At 60.3% G+C, this 16,873-nt stretch overlaps 1 protein-coding gene across 1 annotated transcript in view; it reads left to right on the top strand.

Moving 5' to 3' along the window:
- Positions 1 to 2,923: 2,923 nt before the first annotated feature.
- LOC111138817 (collagen alpha-1(I) chain-like) overlaps positions 2,924 to 16,873 on the top strand; it is a 31,351-nt gene continuing 17,401 nt past the window's right edge. Inside the window, exons 1-4 of the mRNA XM_022490720.1 lie at positions 2,924 to 3,510; positions 14,129 to 14,275; positions 15,683 to 15,878; positions 16,724 to 16,865. Coding sequence (XP_022346428.1) covers positions 2,924 to 3,510; positions 14,129 to 14,275; positions 15,683 to 15,878; positions 16,724 to 16,865 — 1,072 coding nt within the window. The remainder of the gene's footprint in view (positions 3,511 to 14,128; positions 14,276 to 15,682; positions 15,879 to 16,723; positions 16,866 to 16,873) is intronic.

The following is a 16,873-nucleotide window of genomic DNA, read 5'->3' on the forward strand; positions in this document are numbered from 1 at the left end:
AAAAAAAAAAAGTAGGGGCGCCTGGGTGGTTTAGTGGGTTAAACACCTCCCTTTGGCTCGGGGTCATGATCATGAGGTCCTGGGATCAAGCCCAGCATCGGTTTCCCTGCTCAGCGGGGAGCCTGCTTCTCCCTCTCCTGCTCCCCCTGCTTGTGTTCTCTGTGTCAAATAAATAAATAAAATCTTAAAAGAAAAAAAAAAAGCCTGTCTTTCTTGGAGCTTCTCCTCCCCCTCCTCCCCTCTTCTTCCTCCGCCTCCCCGCTCCCTCCCCCTCCTTGGATCACTACCAGGCCTGAGGCTCTCTTCCCATCTCTCCAGGGCCTTCCTACCCCCATGTCCGACCCCCTTCTTTCTCACTCACCCCTCACCCACATCTCCCACCTTACCCCCTGGTCCTCCCCCACCCCCAGGTTTGAAACTATTCCGTGACCCTAGCTTTGCACTGAGGTCTATAGTTCCTCATCTGTAATATGGGGTTAATCATAACCACCTCCCAGTGTCGGAGGGTCAAAAAGCAGCATGTAGACGACAACGGAGCTGTTACCGGGAGGTACGTGCTTGTTGTTAGGGATTCTCAGTCCCTGCCCAAACCTGCTCCCTTTCTCCCTAATCCTGTCTCCACTGCCCCCCCTTCAAAAATACCAAATTCCAAACAGTTGAAAAAAAAAGGTGAGAGGCAGCTAATCTCTCCTTCCTCCAAAGCTTTAAAGGGAGGAAACAGTGTGTGCTCTAGGCTCCCTGAAGCCTGACTGTTTTCGTCTGGGGTCCCCAGGATTTCTCCCTCAGAATGTATCATGGGATCATCATCTCTTCCTCGCTACAGAAGTCAGTTCCTGGAGGAAACGGTGAGTTGCTGCAGGGAACTGGGGTCTGGGAAAGGTCATTTTGCCCAGTTGTCCTGCCCTCTTTTTCTCCGGGCACTCTGGAGGCCCAGGTGGTGGGGGAGGGAGCGGGGAGAGGGCATAAATGCAGGGGGGCTACTTCTGGCTTTGTTATACTTACTTCTATCCCACCAAGTAACTCTAGACCGTCCTCATCCTCCTCTCCACTGCCCTGAAACACTTGCTTAAAATATTTAGGTCAGACCAGATAAATGGGTTCTTTCAGAAAAGGCCCTGATTAATCTCTCTTAATTCTTTGCTTTCTCTGGGCAGCATAAATACTAAGCTACAGATTCCTTTGTGTTTGAGCTCCTTGAGGCCATTTGCTCTTGGAGGTGATTTCTAAGAGCGTGAGGGTGGGATAGGCAGGTAAGACCCCAACTCAACCCAGGTGGTCAGTGAAGACAAAGCTGGCATGAGAAGCTTTTCAAGATATCACACTCAGGTCCTGGGCCAGAAAGAGTAAAGAATAAGGAACAAGGGAGCTGAGAAACACTCCGCAGGCCCGTTCCCCAGAATCCAGCTTCTCCGCCCCCCTCGCCCCGTCTACCCCAGGTCTACCCCCACAGGCCTCCGCTCCTCCGCTCCGCCAGTCCCAGCTCCCAGCCCAGGGGGGTAGACCTACAAGGCTTCAGGGAGCGGATGAAAGCAAAAACCATAGGTGGGGGGGTCTTTGCTCTTTCCTTTTCTCCTGAAAAGGAGGTCTGGGGGAGGGGTTCCCCCCCAAACCTCCCACCCCAGCAAGAGCTGGGCATAGCCTGCGGGAAGTTGTTCACCAGCGCCCACGGGAGACGCCTGCGCGGGAGCCCTAGACACTGTCCCAAAGAACCCTGCACGTAGAGTCAACGGATCTCTGCCTCAGAGCAGCTCCCCGCGCAGTGGCCCACCCCTCATTCTGCCCAAAAAGGCCCCATCCTGGGGAGGAACCACCCCGCCCCTTTCTGCCTAGTCCCAGCTCTTGGGGAGCACCGGGCTAACGTGAGCCCCGGCGGCGCCTCCTACCTGCGCGGACCCGGGTTGGGGTTCGGTCTTGAGGCCCGCGGGCCACCGGCGTCTCCTCTCGCCCGCGCGGCCCAGGGGTCCTCGCGCCTCCAGCCCCTTGTGTAGGCCTCCCCCGCCCGCCATGCGGCCAGCTTTCCCGGGGCCCTCTGCGCAGTGTATGGGGTTATTTTTACTTTCGGTTATCTAGCTTTATGAAGACTCCACACCACTCATACAGCTAGATAACCAAAGATAACAACCAACCCCGCCTCCTGGCTGCTGCCGCCGCCTCTTCCACGCAGCCTCCCGGCCGCCACCGCCACCCCCAGCCGCGCGGTAGAGGTGGGAGAGGGGACAGGGGTGGAGGTGGGGGCAGAGAGAGAAACGGAGTCCAAGACCGAAAGGGACCCCGAGTACAGGACACAGACAACCACGGAGACCGAAAAGGGCGTGGGAAGGACGCGAAGGCGTCGAGGTCCAGGGCACGCCCCCGGGCCCCAGGAGCTTCGAGCGCCTGGTTTCCCGCTCGCATCCGAGCCAGAAGCGGGAGTTCCGCGGGTCCTTCCGCAGGAAGAGGGACTCGCGGGCTTTTCGCACCAACCGGGACGACCGCAGGGACCGCGGCAGAGGCCTCCGCGGCCCCACGGGGTCCCCACCGCCCTCCTCTGGAAGCTGCAGGGCGCGCCCAACAGCCCAAGCCTCTGCATGGGACCGCGGGGACCCCCTGCTCGCGAAGGGCTGGAACAAGGGCGCTGACTAAAGCCGGGGGGCGAGCAGCGAATCGTGCGGGAAACCCCCGGCGGCGGCGTCCTGGAGGGAACAGGAAATCCCGGCAACCGGGAGGGAGGCAAGCCGGTGCGGGGCGGGCGCCCCAGGGCCTCCCGGCGCGTCTCGGGTAGAGAAGGAAAGGGCAAAGACCCCACCCGGCAGGGGTTCCGGGAGACCCCCCCCACACTCGAGATGGGGCAGGCGGTGCAGGTGAGCCGAACCCCAGGCCCCGCGGGACCCCCAGAAAAACGGCTTTGTACAAAGAGGTCCACAAAGCACCCAAGGCTGTGAAAATGGCCGGGGGTCCGAGGCGAGAGGGGCCCGGGCGCTTGGCGGGGATTCCGATCGGGAAGGGGAGTCGTCACGGAGGTCCCCGCAGCCCCGAGGAAGGTGTGGGTCTCGGCCGGCCCCTCGAGGCGGACGCGCAGGCACGCTGGACACCTCGGCGCTCGCCCACCTGCTGCCCCGAGCCGGCCAGGCCACTTACAGCGAGCCCCGGGCGCCCGTCGTGCTCTCCCGCGCGGTCCTCCCGGCGCGCTCCCGACGCGGAGAGCTGTGGCTCCGGCTCCGGGGTGCCAGGGCTCCGCGGGCGCCGGGTTGCAGGCGCCCGCCGGATCTCAGCCCCCGCCGAGCCGCGGCGAGCAGGGCCTCGCGGGCCTCGCCTCCCCAGCTCCCGCCTCCGCCGCGGCAGCTGCTCTGGCCCGGGCGCGCTCCGGCTCCGGACTTTTCATTCATCCTTTCACGCTCCCTCCCCAGCCCAGCCTCCGATTGGTTCCGCCAAGTCTGACGTCACCTCCTCGTCTCCCAGCCGGCCCCGCCCCTCCCCTGCCAGGGACCAGCCGGAGCGCGCAACTGGGGCGCCCCTCCCCCTAGAAGCGGGGTGGGGGAGGAACCTCCGTGTGCTGACCCCCGGCCTCTTGCTGCCTCGCCCACCCCGAGCCCGCCTGCTCTCTCCCCCCATTGCCATGCGTGGTTTTCACCTCCATCCTCACTCTCCGTCGGCCCCACATTTTCCGTTTGGTCCCGAGGTATTGCGCCAGGATGGGGGTGGGGAGCCCAGATATTAAAAAGAATCAGATAATGGGATTCTCCCCCCACCTGCCTCCTCTCCTCAGGACGTTCTTCGTGCTTGTCGTGTTCTGATCCCTTCCGTACTGGGATCCTAACCTTTTAGGACCGGCGGGAACCTCGCTCTTGGTTTCCAACCCAAAACAGTGAGGGAAAGATTCTGGACTCCTAGCGGGAGACGCGGGGTCCGAACCAGGCAGGGCCTCCCTAGTCGCGGCGCAGAAACGGGAACATCTCTAGAACCTGCTCGCTGCACCAAGGGTCCGGGTGGAGGAGGCCGGCGGAACCCCGCGGGCATTAACACTGACAGTCTCCGCACATTCCACTCGGCCTCGGAGGCCTGTCCCGTGCGCCCCCACCCCCACTCCATCTCGGCGTCTGGAGAGCTGGGGTCCGAGGGAGAAGGGTCGCTGTCGGCGCAAATGTCCTGACCTGGCTCTCCCCATCCAGCCTAGAGAATCCGAGTCCAGTAATGCAGCGTCCCAAGGCCGGCAGCTCGCGCCGCCCCGCAATCCGGGTCCGGATTCTAGCTGCCTGGCAGAGTTCTCCGGAGAGAGAGCTGTGGGTCCCTCGCTGAGCCCCAGTGTCTGCCAGGAAGCAGTCCCCGTCCCTCCAACCGCCCTACTCTCAGCCCCTTTTTTGAAAAATACTACGACTTAGATTCCTAGAGCCCGTGTGTCTGCTTCATCCCAGCCCATTCCTATCCCCTGGGATCCTTCATCGCGGTGCCAACAGAGGTGCGCCCCTCGGCCTGCCAGCGGGCCAACTGTTCTATCCACTGTGGGGGGGAGGTCACCTCTCCGCACCGTCTGGATGCTATTCCCCCTGGTTAGATGCAAGCCCATGGCCAATTTTCATTTTATACACCCCTTACAGAGAATGTCTGACTAGTCACCACACAATTGGGAGGTGGGGGACACTTTGAAATAGGGTAAAGCCTGGAGTCCTGTGTTTCCCCAGAATAGCAGTTTGGAGCCTGGCTTCCCCAGTCTCAGGGCGCTCTCAGGGCGCTCTCAGGGCTGTGCTTGGCACAGCTCCCCAGCCCCACTCCTCTGTCAGCCTCCAAAGGGTCTCAGGATTGCTACCCAAGGGAAAGGCTTTCTAGAAGCTTCCACAGCATCAATTCTTTACCCTCCCAGAACTGGGAGCACACCAGCCACCAGCCGGCGGTGGGGAAAGAAAGAGATAAAGTGCCGACAGCCTACTTTCTTCCCTCCCGCCCTCCCCGGTGCCCCTACGGGCTCAGGGCTTAGAACGGAGCACTGGGGGAACACAAGGATCTCTGTTGCCTCAGTTCCATTGCAGAAAAATGAAATCCTCCTCAAGCCTTCTCACAGACAGACTGACCCTACCAGCAGGCTGCTGAATGAGCTCTCTAAAGGCACCCTCCCTACAGGCCTTGGAGAAACCCTAGCGCCCTCCAGCCTTTCAGCTTCCTGCCTACAAATGTCCTCAAATTATTCCAGGTCGTCGACTTCATACCCCTTTAAAGGAAACCCAAGACCCTCCAGACATTCCAGAAATCCTGGGTGGGACCTCCACTTGTCCACACACACCACCAACTTCCCTTACCAATATTCCCCCATTTGCCCCCTACAAGACCCCTTAAAAGCTCCCGAAGGGTACTTTCTCTCCCATCCCCTGTCCTTCCCCTCTCCCAGCTCCTGGGAAGGTGGGAAGAGTCACTTGCCAGTGCCCTCCACTCTCCCCTGTCACCAGTCCCAGCCTAGTCCCCTGTCCTCAGTGGGCCCCAGGTCATCTTCACAGAGACACAACCCAAGGGAGTGCAGTGACTGGTGGGGGGGGGACCACCAAGAACCTTCCTTCCATTTCAGCCACTGCTGTATTTCTGCAGGGGATGGGGCAGGGGTTAGACACACGAAGCCTTCTTTGCCCCGGGAGACACCCCCTCCCCCGTGGGCCAAAATCAGACTTGCTGGACCTTCTCAAAAACTGGGGTCTAGAAAGCAGGGTACGTTTCCAAATTTCCCCTCCAGTAGCTAGATGAGGAGCTAGATTTTCTGCCTTGTGCCACAGCCACGGGTGCCTCAGAGCTCCCCCGGCCTAGGCGGTATCCAAAGGTAAGGAGGCCCCCGCAGGGGAAAATGGAGAGGAGTGTGTACACTGGAACTCTGGCCAGATTCCTGATGAAGCCATTTTTGGTTTGGTTCTCTGGGCAGACAGGACACGCTGACCTCCCAGGGTCCTGCTCAGGGATGGAGGCGAGTGGGGCCTCTGTCCCCATTCCCATGGGGATGGAGCACTAAGCCAAGCCCGGGAAGAGCCAGAAGACTCCCCAGGGCCTCTGGGCTTGCTCTGTATATGAGGCCGTGTCAATCAGGTTTCCCAAAGGACAGCACGTTGAAGGGAGCAAATGAGATGGCCCTCCAGGGCAAAGTCATTCCTATCGGGTCTGGGGGATCTAATACTATGCTGAAAACCTGATGGGTGCCCAGGAAAGATTGGGTTAAGGAGGGTATGTGCGTGCCCATGCCCGGCTGAGTTTGCCCTCGTGTGGATGGGTAAAGAGGGAGGGCATTGACAAAGTGGGCTCTGCGTGGGAGGGGACGGGAGAGGCGTAGGGACGCCGTTGTGTGTTAGTGACTTCATTCAGGGGTTCCTTTGACCACAAGAGACCCTTCTACCCTCCGGAATTGGATACGGCAGGCCTCAGAGAGGCCGCCGACTGGAGCAAAATGAGTGCCTTAGTGCCCCTTGTGCTGGGCCTGCCAGCCTCAGTCTCCCAGGAAGGCCTCCGCTGGAGCCCCCAGCACTCTCGACCGAGGTTGGTGTACAGTAGCTGTGGCCTGCAGAACCCCGAGTCCTTCCAGGGAAATTCTGGGGTGCTGAGGGGAGAGCCCCCCAAGTCCCCGGTATCGATCAGAGTGTGCAAGTGTCTCCTTTGGCTTCAGCCCGCCTTCCCTGCCCGTGCCTGTCCCCACCCCCATCCCTGCGGGCCTGATGCGCACCCATTGTCCGCGCTTGAACAGGCCCAAGTGTGGAAAAACAAGGCCCTAATTGCGCTTTCTGGATGCAGCTTTGGGGCAGGTTTTTATCATTTGGGTCCAAAATATTTTTGTAATTTGGGTCCAAAAATTTTGGCATTAGGCCACTCTCTGGAACCATTCAGGTCATTATGTTAAAAGCATATTTTTTTTCTTTGTTTCAAAGATCAGATTAATTCGCCTGGAAGATACACATGAAAGCTGCCTTCGGAGGAGGCTGGGTTCAGGTATTATTTCTGCCTTCTGGGTGCCCCGTTGTTATGAACATTATCACACATTATTCTTTTGCTACAGAATATTTGCATTGTCTGTGGAGTAGTGACACATAAAAGCAGGAATTGGCAAAAAAAAAAAAAAAAGTGCTGAAGCCATGAAAACAAATCTGTCTATCTCTATAGGGACAGAGGAGGTTAGAGGGCGTGGGGACGACTGGGAAGACTTTGTCCCTGGGGATGCCACGCTTCCCTCCCCAGGAGCCTGGTTTTCTCCTGTCGAAATGCCTTCCTGGCTGCTCCCCGTGCTTAGACCCAGAAGCTGAGCTGAGCGTGTGTCTCAGAGCCCTCTGGAGCCAGGGAGGGGAAGGGAGGGGAGGGACACGCTAGAGGGCCTGGCCCTCAGCAAGGGGTTTCCTTGCGGGGCAAAAGCATGGGGGTGCCAGGGTGCTGTTTGTGTACACGTGTGTGCAGACACAAACCTAGGTGCAGAGACAAATGCCACCCCTTGTACTGGCACTCCTGGCCACAGCCTCCGACTGCGGGCCCCGAAACCCATGCTGCCCTCCTTTCTCACCTCTGCCTCGCCCCGGGACCCATATCCCCACCCCGCCCTGCAACCACCGGCCTCCTCCTGGGTCCCCCCCACCCCTGCCTGTCCAGGCCTCAGGAACCTTTGAGAGAAGAGGAAGAGTCCCCCGGGTCCCCAGGGCCTCTCCTCCATCTCCCAGAGCTGGGTGTGGTGGGGGAGTGTCTTTGGTTCCCACCATCGGTGATGCCACAGGTCTTAGAACCCTCAGAGGGGAGCACAGTCAGGGCCCGAAAGCTAGAAGGGGGGGGACCAGGAGAACAAGGAGGGGAAGTGGGGGGTGTAGGGCCAGCCCACCCCACCCCCACCATCAAAGCAAACAAATAAGAAAATAAATACCCTAAAAGCCAAGGTGACCACCCAGGACTCGGGGCTGCTGTATCTCGGAGGCCCGGCCCTGTCAAGGAGGAGAACGTGAAGGTTAGAGTGGCTCCTGTTCTCCCCCACGCTCCCTCGCATCCCCCTCTCCCTGCCGCCCTCCTCGGTCCTTCCCTCCTCCGCTGGCCAGGCTGCCCTCTTCTCTCGCCGGAACTCCAGACAGCACCAGCGATGGTGGGGGTGGTGGAGAGGAGAGCAGCCGGCAGCCCAGAGGTGAGGGAAGGCAGGGTCCCCGCGGCCCCACACTGCCTGCACACTGCCCGGATGGCACCCACCCACCCCGCTCGCAGCCTGCTCCTCCTCCTGCTGAAGCAGAGGCCCCTGGCCCTTCGGACTTGAACCTGGGGCAGCAGTCCCTTACCCCACGGGCATTCTGTCCTCACAGCTCCGGGCTGCCTGGAGCAGGATGAGGGATCCGGGGGCACTGAGACCTGTTTGTCTGTCAAGAGCTAAGGGCGGCGTGTCTGTAGAGTCCTTGGGCCCTGAAGACACCGCCAGCCTTGCTCGTCTCAGCTTTCTGGCCCTTCCATCCTGGAGCTGCCAGAGCCCCCGTCCTCTCCTTCTCAGTCTCACGTGCACAAAAGGTGAAAATACAAAGCAGCATTTTACATGTTACTCTTGGGTATGGAACCTTCTCTCAATATTTTACAGTTTCACCTTTCCGGGATTTTGCTTTCAGGCTGAATTTTGATTTAGGGGCATGACGTGGGTGACCCAGCTTCTGACATTCTAGAGGCATATTCGCGTGTGTGTGTGCGTGTGCGTGTGTGTGTGTGCGCGCGCGTGTGTGTGCGCATGTGCGTGTGCGTGTGTGTGCGCGTGTGCGTGTGCGTGTGTGTGTGTGTTGGGGTAAGTTGATGAGTCCTTCTCCCTCAATCTCGCTCCACAACTACTCCACCTTCTTTAAACCGGGAAGACCACCAGCCTTCACGCAGGGAAAACCATCACTAGGCAGGGCTGGGAGCGGGACGAGCCTTCCATCCCAGCTCCATCTCCTGCCGGAGCGCTTTGCCCGCCCCGCCCCATGTCTCCCGGACACGAATGCCCACTCGCCTCCCAGCCTCAGCTCCGCCGTCCCCTCCGTTCCTAAGCAGATGTCTCCGTCTGAAAAGGTCCTCACCCCAAAGCGGGGCCGACCCCTGAAACTTGAAGACTGGCTAGAAAATGGGCGCAAACACAGCTGGGGGCTCGGCTCCTTTCCTCTCCATCAGAAAGGCGTGGGGTCCCCGCAGCAGCAATGCCTCTCCCCGCTAAGCCCTGCCCCGCAACCCCCCACACACCATGCCGCGCAGCGGGTGGGGGGCACGGTGACAAGGACCTCGCCCCGGGAGGGAGGCACGGAGCCTGTTCAGTGACTAGTAGCCTCAGCTTTTCCCAGAAACCTGGCTCGGAGGACCAGAAACACTCTGCGGCCTCCAACCCCCACTGGCCCACAGGAGTCCAGCCGGTCTCCCAGAACCACCCCACCGTGTGGGTGGGGACAGCAATTGTGCCTTCTCTCCATATCCCCTGGCCCTTCCCGAAAAGCAAGAAATAAGAACCAGCATCCAGTGGGGCTGGCAAAAGCTGCAGAGGGGCTCCTGCCCCTTCTGGGACCTGAGCATCTGACCCTGATACCCCACTGGGCTTTTAGCTCCCCCGAGCCCTGTTCCCACCGGCCAGCTCATGCGAAAAGGAGGGAAGGAGAATTAGAGTGATCTAAATTCTGTAACATGCTTTTGGGTTTCCTCCTAATTCTGGTCCCCACCTGTTTGGGACTGTGGCTCCCTCCCTGCCCCCAGCCCCAGGACCCAGCTCCTTCGACCTTGTCCTCCCCCAAGAGCGGAAGTCCCCAGGGCAGAGAGGACTAAAGCCACGAAAGGAACGAGGTCAGGAGTCCAGACCCAGGACTGTCTTTTTCCTCGCTCCCATCCCCACCAGTCTCCCTTCCTGCCCCCCCACAACTGGTAGGAGCATTAAGATGTTGGCCCTCTGGTGGAGAGAGGGAGGGGCCGGTTAACAGGATCAGGAGCGCCGTGACCCTAAAGCCTCCCAATCCCATTGACAAACTTGGTGAGCCGCATCCCGCGGCCGGCAGGGAAGGAGGGGACCCGGAGGGGCTCTGGTAGCAAGGCAGGGCTGCTGCCTCAGCTCACCGCCCTGGGCGCCCCGGAAGCAGGAGCGGGGACCCCCCTCTGCCAACGACTCCTCCACACACACGCCCCACCCCTGTGGGTCGCCCCCTCCGTCTTTCATCTGCCGTTCCTTTCTGCGATTTTTGTGCCTGCCTCTCCTCCATTAGCTGGTGGGCAAAGTAGGATGCCCTGGACTGATTCTAGGGGATCCCATCCCACCCCAGCCCAGCGGTCTGAGGGAGCAAGAGTCCTCCGGAATGGCCACTCACCCGGCTTCTGTGAGGAGGAGAGCAGGCTCGGTGGCCCCAGCCGCTGGACTGCCTCGCTCCGGCTCCTGCCTCCTCTGGCTGGGGGGGGGGACGCAGCCCCGGTGATGGTGACGTAGCATCTGTCTGTCCATTCAGGAATTCTCCTCGCCCCCCTCCCTCCCTCTCTCTCTCTCTCTCTGGCTGCTCTCCCTGGAAGGCTGCAAAGAGGGGGTGCTGCCCCTGTCTGGAGACACCACGACCACCAAAATGACAGCGTGGAGAAAGTCCCCTCCCTTCCCTCTCCGAGGCCTGTGTGGGAAGGGGTCTTTGTCATCTCCGCTGTTCCCCACCTCCTCCTACTGCCTTCTCCAACCTGAGGCAGGAAGAAGGGGCTCAAGAAAGCCATTGTTCCTCCAGGCCACCCAAATCCCCCAAGTAAGCCCGAGAAAGGGAGAAAGAGTGTGACAGACACGCACAGTCCCCAGGCTCCTGCCCGGTCCAGCTGACCTTTGAACTTGAGAGCATGGCTAGATGACCCGTCCAGAGTGGGGAGCGGAGTGGAGAAGGAGTGACAGGCGAGGACACTTTGCCGTTTCAGGGTGTCCCCGGGCCCCCATCCCAAGCCTCCCCCAGCCCCAGGCCCTGTCAGCTCTGGAGAAATCACACATCCATATCCAAGTTGTGAAGGAGAGAGTGACACTTGGGAGACACTGTGTGCCCACCGTGGGGACGGAAGGGCAGCGCTGGGAAGTCCAGACAGGAGACAGGAGGGGTGGGACCATGGATTCAAAGTGGGAGATAAATTATCTTGTTCTCAGAGGAGGGAGAGCTATTTGGGGGCTGGTTTCCAGGGCTGGGATCCTGATATTTGCTCGTCGCTGGGGCCCGGGATGGCACAATGGCCGGTCCCCTCCATCACCCCCACCCCACCCCTCCCTCCCCTCCCTCCCACTCTTCCTGGCCAGCCTGGGAACTCTGTCTGAGCTCGACGTGACAGACAGCGGGCCTGCATGCTAATGAAGTTTGTCTCAAGTTCATTGTCAAAGCCCCCCCTTCCCCAAGGCCCCCTCCCCTCCTCTCTCATACACAAATCTCCCTCCAACTTTTGTCCCACAGACCTGGAGGCCACTTGAGTCCCTGCCGGCTCCCTCTCTCCCCCTCCCCCATGGCTTTCAGTGTCCCTCTTCCCATTACCTCCCCTCCCTCGGCTGGGGCGGGGGGCTCTCTCCTCTCCCTGGTGCCTTCGCAGCCACCTTCCGGGCGGCGTCCCTCAGCTTTGAAAGGGGGACTCTGAGGGCTTAGGTCAGGGTCTGCAGGCCTGGCTCTTCCTTCCGCACCCGGAGTAGGGAGACTGGGGGGAGGTGGGGGATGGCCAGACTGCGCCCCACTCCGGCCTCAGTCCCCTCCCCTCATTGCTCCCATTATGATCATTTTGCTCTCCCCTTGATTAATCTGCTTCACTAGCTCAGAAATAAAGATCCTTTGAGACTAATTTTGTGCCCCCACCACCCCCCCAGGCCTGGGCTCCCTTTAGCTCCTTTCTCACCGGCTGGAAGACATTGAGCTCCTTGTCTGGGGGCTGGGGGCTGCCGGTGGGATGGAGGGGGTCTCTCCAGCTCTGGGACGTGTCCAGCAATCCAAACCTGTCCTCCCTTTGTTCCTGCAAATCTCTTCACACTGTCCCCACTCTCCCGAGTCTGCCTTTCTCCCAGTAACCAGGGCCTGGGGAGGAAGGGGAGGAGGACCCTGAACTCACCCCACCCCTCAACTCCAGGGAAAGGGGGGAGAAAAGGGAGCAAAAAAAAAAAAAAAACCTAATCCCCCCCTCATTAGCCAGAAAGGAAGCGAAAGGGGATAATTATAATTAAAAGCAGACAGCTGTGGATCCAGGCCTCCTCCCCCCTCTGCCACCAATCCCCCAAACATCTGCATGGGGCGGGCTTGAGCTCCGGGAGCCTCTCCCCCTGACGTCCTGAGAGTGGGGAGCAGGTGAGGAGGGGGCCGAGGTGCAGGGGTGGCTTTGGGGAAAGGGACCCCTTACCCTCCGCTGGCAAACATCTCAGCAGCCCCGCACAGGCGGGTGGGCTCTTCCTGCGGCTTACCTGCACCCCAAGTACAGGCCTATAGGAGGCAAGGGCCTTCAGACAGTACAAATTCAAGGATTTGGGGGAAATCTCTGCTCCTCCGAAAACCAGTAGTCATTTATTCATGATCATATCAATACAAAAAAAATCACCTATAACCCGGAATATTTTCTCCTTCAGGCCCGTCTTTCGTCTTTCCTCCTCCCCCGGAGCTGTCTCCGAACACAGGAGGGGTAGCGAAGAGCAGCGAGCTGGGGCCTCGGAGGGCCCTGTGGTAACAAAGAGAGGTTCGTGGATTTAGGGGACACGTAAATGCACACAGACACACACTTATAATTTGGCGTGGTGCTGCTAGGCCTCACTCTGCTGTCCGTGTATTTATAGAACTTGATCATAGACCAGAACAGCAGGGTAATTATAGCATTATTAGCATATATGCAAATCAAGTAACCTATATACGCTGAATGGAAGCAAATTATTATTTATTTCTCTCCCTCTCTCCTTCGTTGGGATCCACTCGGGCTTCTCAGAGCGGCACACCAGCAATTATCTGACACCGGCAGAGGGGCCCACAGCCCTGGAGGAGGGGCCCAGGGTGTGGGACACTTTCCTCCGTGTTATTCTGGGAAGAGCAAGGAGGGGCTCCGGGAGAAGTCAGTGAATTCCCAAGGGGGGGGTTGGGGTGAGCTTGGAGAGACGGAGACCCGAGGACAACGAGTGACAGAGACAGGGAGACAGACCCCCCCCAGTTCCCAGGAGTTGAGGACCAGAGCAGGTGGGGGCAAAGCCCCCCCCCAGAGGGGCGCAAGGAATCCAGACTGGGAGAGAACACGGGGGCCTGCTTCTCTGGAAGGAGGGGGCCGCACGAGCTCTGTGGGGTGCATTCCACTGTCCCTGCCCCCGCACCCCGTTCCCAAGCCCCCCCCAGCCCTGACTGAGCCACCTAGTAAATAGGTCCCTGTGTCGTTCTACCCGCCCGACGGTAGGGCACAGCGGGCGGACAGAGGTAGACTCCAGCCCCTCCTCCTCCCCCAGGGTGTCTGGTTGCTGTCCTCACTGTTGGGCTCTCCACCTAGATATCCCCAGGTTCCTCCCCTGCCCGGCCGGGTGGGACTCCAAGGGCCCTTGGCCATGGGTTTCAGAGCCTCACCGACGTCCTTCCCTCTACTCCACTCGGAAGAGGAGAGGCCTCCACCCCCCGAGGGGCCCCACAGGCCTTGCTGTGCCCCCAGACTTGTCCGCCTGCTCGCCCAAGAAAGCAAGCCGCGGCCCACCTGAGGCAAACTTTAAAGAAGGCAATATTGGGGGGCAGGGCGGGGGGGGTACCGAAACTGAGCCTGAGGGCCAAGACTGCTCTTGAGGGATGTAATGTAGAAGGGGAAGGCTCCTCAAGAGAAACAGACAGAAAAAGACCCCCAGAGAGACAGTAGCCAAAGGACCGAAAGAAAAAAAAACTTTCTTTTTCTTTCTTCTTCTTCTTCTTCTTTTTTTTTTTAGATTTTATTTATTTATTTGTAAGAACAAGAGTGAGCACAAGCAGGGGGGGTAGCAGGCAGAGGCAGAGAGAGAAGCAGTTTCCCTGCTGAGCAGGGAGCCCCCGCGGGACTTGATCCTGGGACCCCGGACTCTTGACCCAAGCCAAAGGCAGATGCTTAACTGCCTGAGCCACCCAGGCGCCCCAGAAAACAAACTTTCAAGGCCGTACTTGAGGTTTGCACAAACGTGAAAAGGCTCTATCACAGAAATACAGAGACCAGCAAGATGGCCGGACTTCATCACCCATGAGCTTAACCTCCGCAGAACGCATTCGTCCTTCTACCTGCTCCTGGGTCGGCTGCGTGTCTTTGTGGCCCAGCAATACAGAGGTAGAGACCAGACCTACAAGAAAGGCACCAGGAACCCAGTCAAGGACAGGGCAGACCTCAAAAGTGACAGCCAGCCTGCCCAGTGGGGGCGGGGTGGGGGCAAGCCTGCCCTTCTCCATCCCACCCTAGAGACCTGGCATGTGGCCCTTCCTCCTGCCTGTTACTGGTGCAGGCTCAGTCCAGAAATGGGCAAACACATCTGCAGCTTGGTCAGGCGCAGCCCCTGCATGCCTCTGAGACGTCAGGACCATGGGTCCCCCCCCCCGCCCCCTCCCGGGGCTTCCCCAGGGCGACCCTGGCGTCTCTCTTTTCCAGCTCCCCTACTTCTGCGGCTTTCATGTGCAGCGGCTCAGGTCCAAACCGAGGGGTCCTGTGTGTGCACACACGCATCTGTCCTAGCCCATCTTCTCTCCTACAGAATCCCTGTCGCTGGCCACCGGGTGGACATCCGTAACCACGCACTGCCTGCCTCGTGCCCGTGTGGGTGTCAGGAGCTTTGTGCGGAGCACGTCCGGGTGTGACCTGATCGGGTTTGTGCTTTCACCCGGCTCCCCAGCTCAGTCTGCACCGACTCACTCCTACCTGTGGCCAGACTCCACTGTCCACCCCATCTGCCCTGGAAAGAAAGAACCGCAAACCAGGCCACAGAGGTTCGGGCGGCACGTCAGCTTGGTCGCGACGCCGGGGAGCTGGAGAGTCTCTGCTTTCCATCCCCCTAGGTGTGTGCTGGTACCTATATTTGTATACATGTGTTACTTTGATTCCTAGAACCACATGCATCTTTTCTGCTCTTTTTCACACAAATAATGGTCTCTAAGTGGGCAGCTGGCCGACACCAGCACCGTGTGTGCTACAAGCGTCTGGGAAGCCTTGCTGGCACTCGGATTGCGGCCTGATACTCTAACGCGGTGCCATTTTCTCTGAGCAGCGCTGGCTTCCGCCTGCTTTGCAGAAGGGGTCCTCTAGGACTGATGCTCTTTTCTGGGGCTCAAGCTCCCAGACTTGGGCTGGATCCCTCCCCTACACCAGCAGCCAGGACTCCCCACTTTGGGAGTCCCTCCAGCCTCAGCGAGGCGGAGGTACTGAACCAGTGGCTGTGCGTCTGGCCACGGCGATGCCTGCCGGGGGAGACCAGGCAGGTCCACTTGCCACTGCCATGCTGCGGAGGGTCACACTGGGATGGTGTGAGTTATCTCCGAAGCCCGCCCCCCCAGCTGTCATGTGTGCAAGTAGGTTTTTGTGTCTGAGTCACGTCTATTTACAATGATGTGTGCGCTCGCTGGTGCGCGTGTACCGATCACTCCCGTGTCCATTATGTCCCAGCTCTGCAAGTGTGGTGTGTTTTCATGGTCTGGGACTGCTGGGGCTGCGGGTGTGACATTGGTTGATCTCGGTGTTTGCCGGTGCGTGTCTAGGGGCCGGCGCCGTCCGGGTGTGAACCGTGGGCCTGTCCATGCACCCCCCCACCCCCGCCACGCCTGCTGCCCAGGGTCAGGCCCGGCCAGGCCAGAGGGGAACACGCCCTGCGCCCCTGGTCCGGTCGCGCTCTCCGGGCGCTGGCAGCTCGGTTCCCGCTTCCCAGCGAGTCTGGCCGGGGGCTGTGCACGGGCACGGGGGCAGGTGGGGCGCGGCTCCTTCTGGGGCACACGGCCACCGGGGGCACCCCCGAGGACGAGACCGCCGAAGTGACCTAGTGAGCGTTGAAAGAAAAAGGGAATCGGAAACAGAGAACAGGAATCACTAAAACAGAAGGGATGAAATAATGTTCCATAAAATTAAAGGGAAACATAACAAAGATCTTAACGTTAAATTAAATGGTGGGAAAGACAAGTTAACAAAATGGAAAAGAAAAGGCTTCAAGGCGCCCGAGGGGAGAGGCCGAGACGGGGCGATGTGGCGTTGGAGTTGGGGGGCACGGGACGGGGGGGGGCTGCAGGAAGTGGGGGGCGGTAAACAGGGGGGCTGCAGGGTCGGGGGCTCCGGGAATCTGGGGCCGCGGGAATTTGGGGGCTGCAGGAAGCGGGGGCCGAGGGAAGCCGGGCGGGTGGGGGGGGCACGGATCCGGGTCGCGGGATCCGGGAGACCGCAGGGAGGAGGGCAGCTCGGGAAGCCGGGGCGGCGGACAGCGGAGGTAGAAGGGATTCAGGGCCGGGGGTGGGCTCGGATTGGGGTGACGGGGGACGGCCGCGGGAAGCGGGGACGGGGCACGGGACGGGGCCGCGGGACGTGGGGGGGGATGCAGGACGCGGGTCTGCGGGATTCGGGGCACTGCGGGAAGGAGGAGGCACGGGATCCGAGGGGCTGCGGGAACCGGGGGGCGCGGGGTCTCCTCCGCCGGCGGCCCGCTCCCCGACCCGGGTCAGGCGAAAAGCCCGGCTCGAGGCTGTGCCCGTGCCCGCTCCCCTCCCCCATCTCCGCTGCCGAACCCGGCCCCGGGGAATAAAGCCAAGAAGAGCCTCCCCCATGCACTCCCATCCCCCAGGCTAGGTCCTCCCTCGGGTCCGAGGTTTTGGCCGCCAGGCCCTTGTAGACGCTGTCTCCGGATTCGCGGCGCCAAGCGGAGGCTCTCGAAGCCGGGACCCGTGGGGAGCGCGGGGGCCAGCGGCCGTGGCCACGCCACTCCCCGTGCGGCCCCGCGGGCTGTGAGCGCGAGGCGGGAAGGCCCGGCCTTGGTGCGGGG

Source organism: Enhydra lutris, unplaced genomic scaffold (genome assembly GCF_002288905.1).
Source record: "Enhydra lutris kenyoni isolate GAN:26980312 unplaced genomic scaffold, ASM228890v2 scaffoldscaffold94, whole genome shotgun sequence".
Classification (NCBI taxonomy): Eukaryota; Metazoa; Chordata; class Mammalia; order Carnivora; family Mustelidae; genus Enhydra; species Enhydra lutris.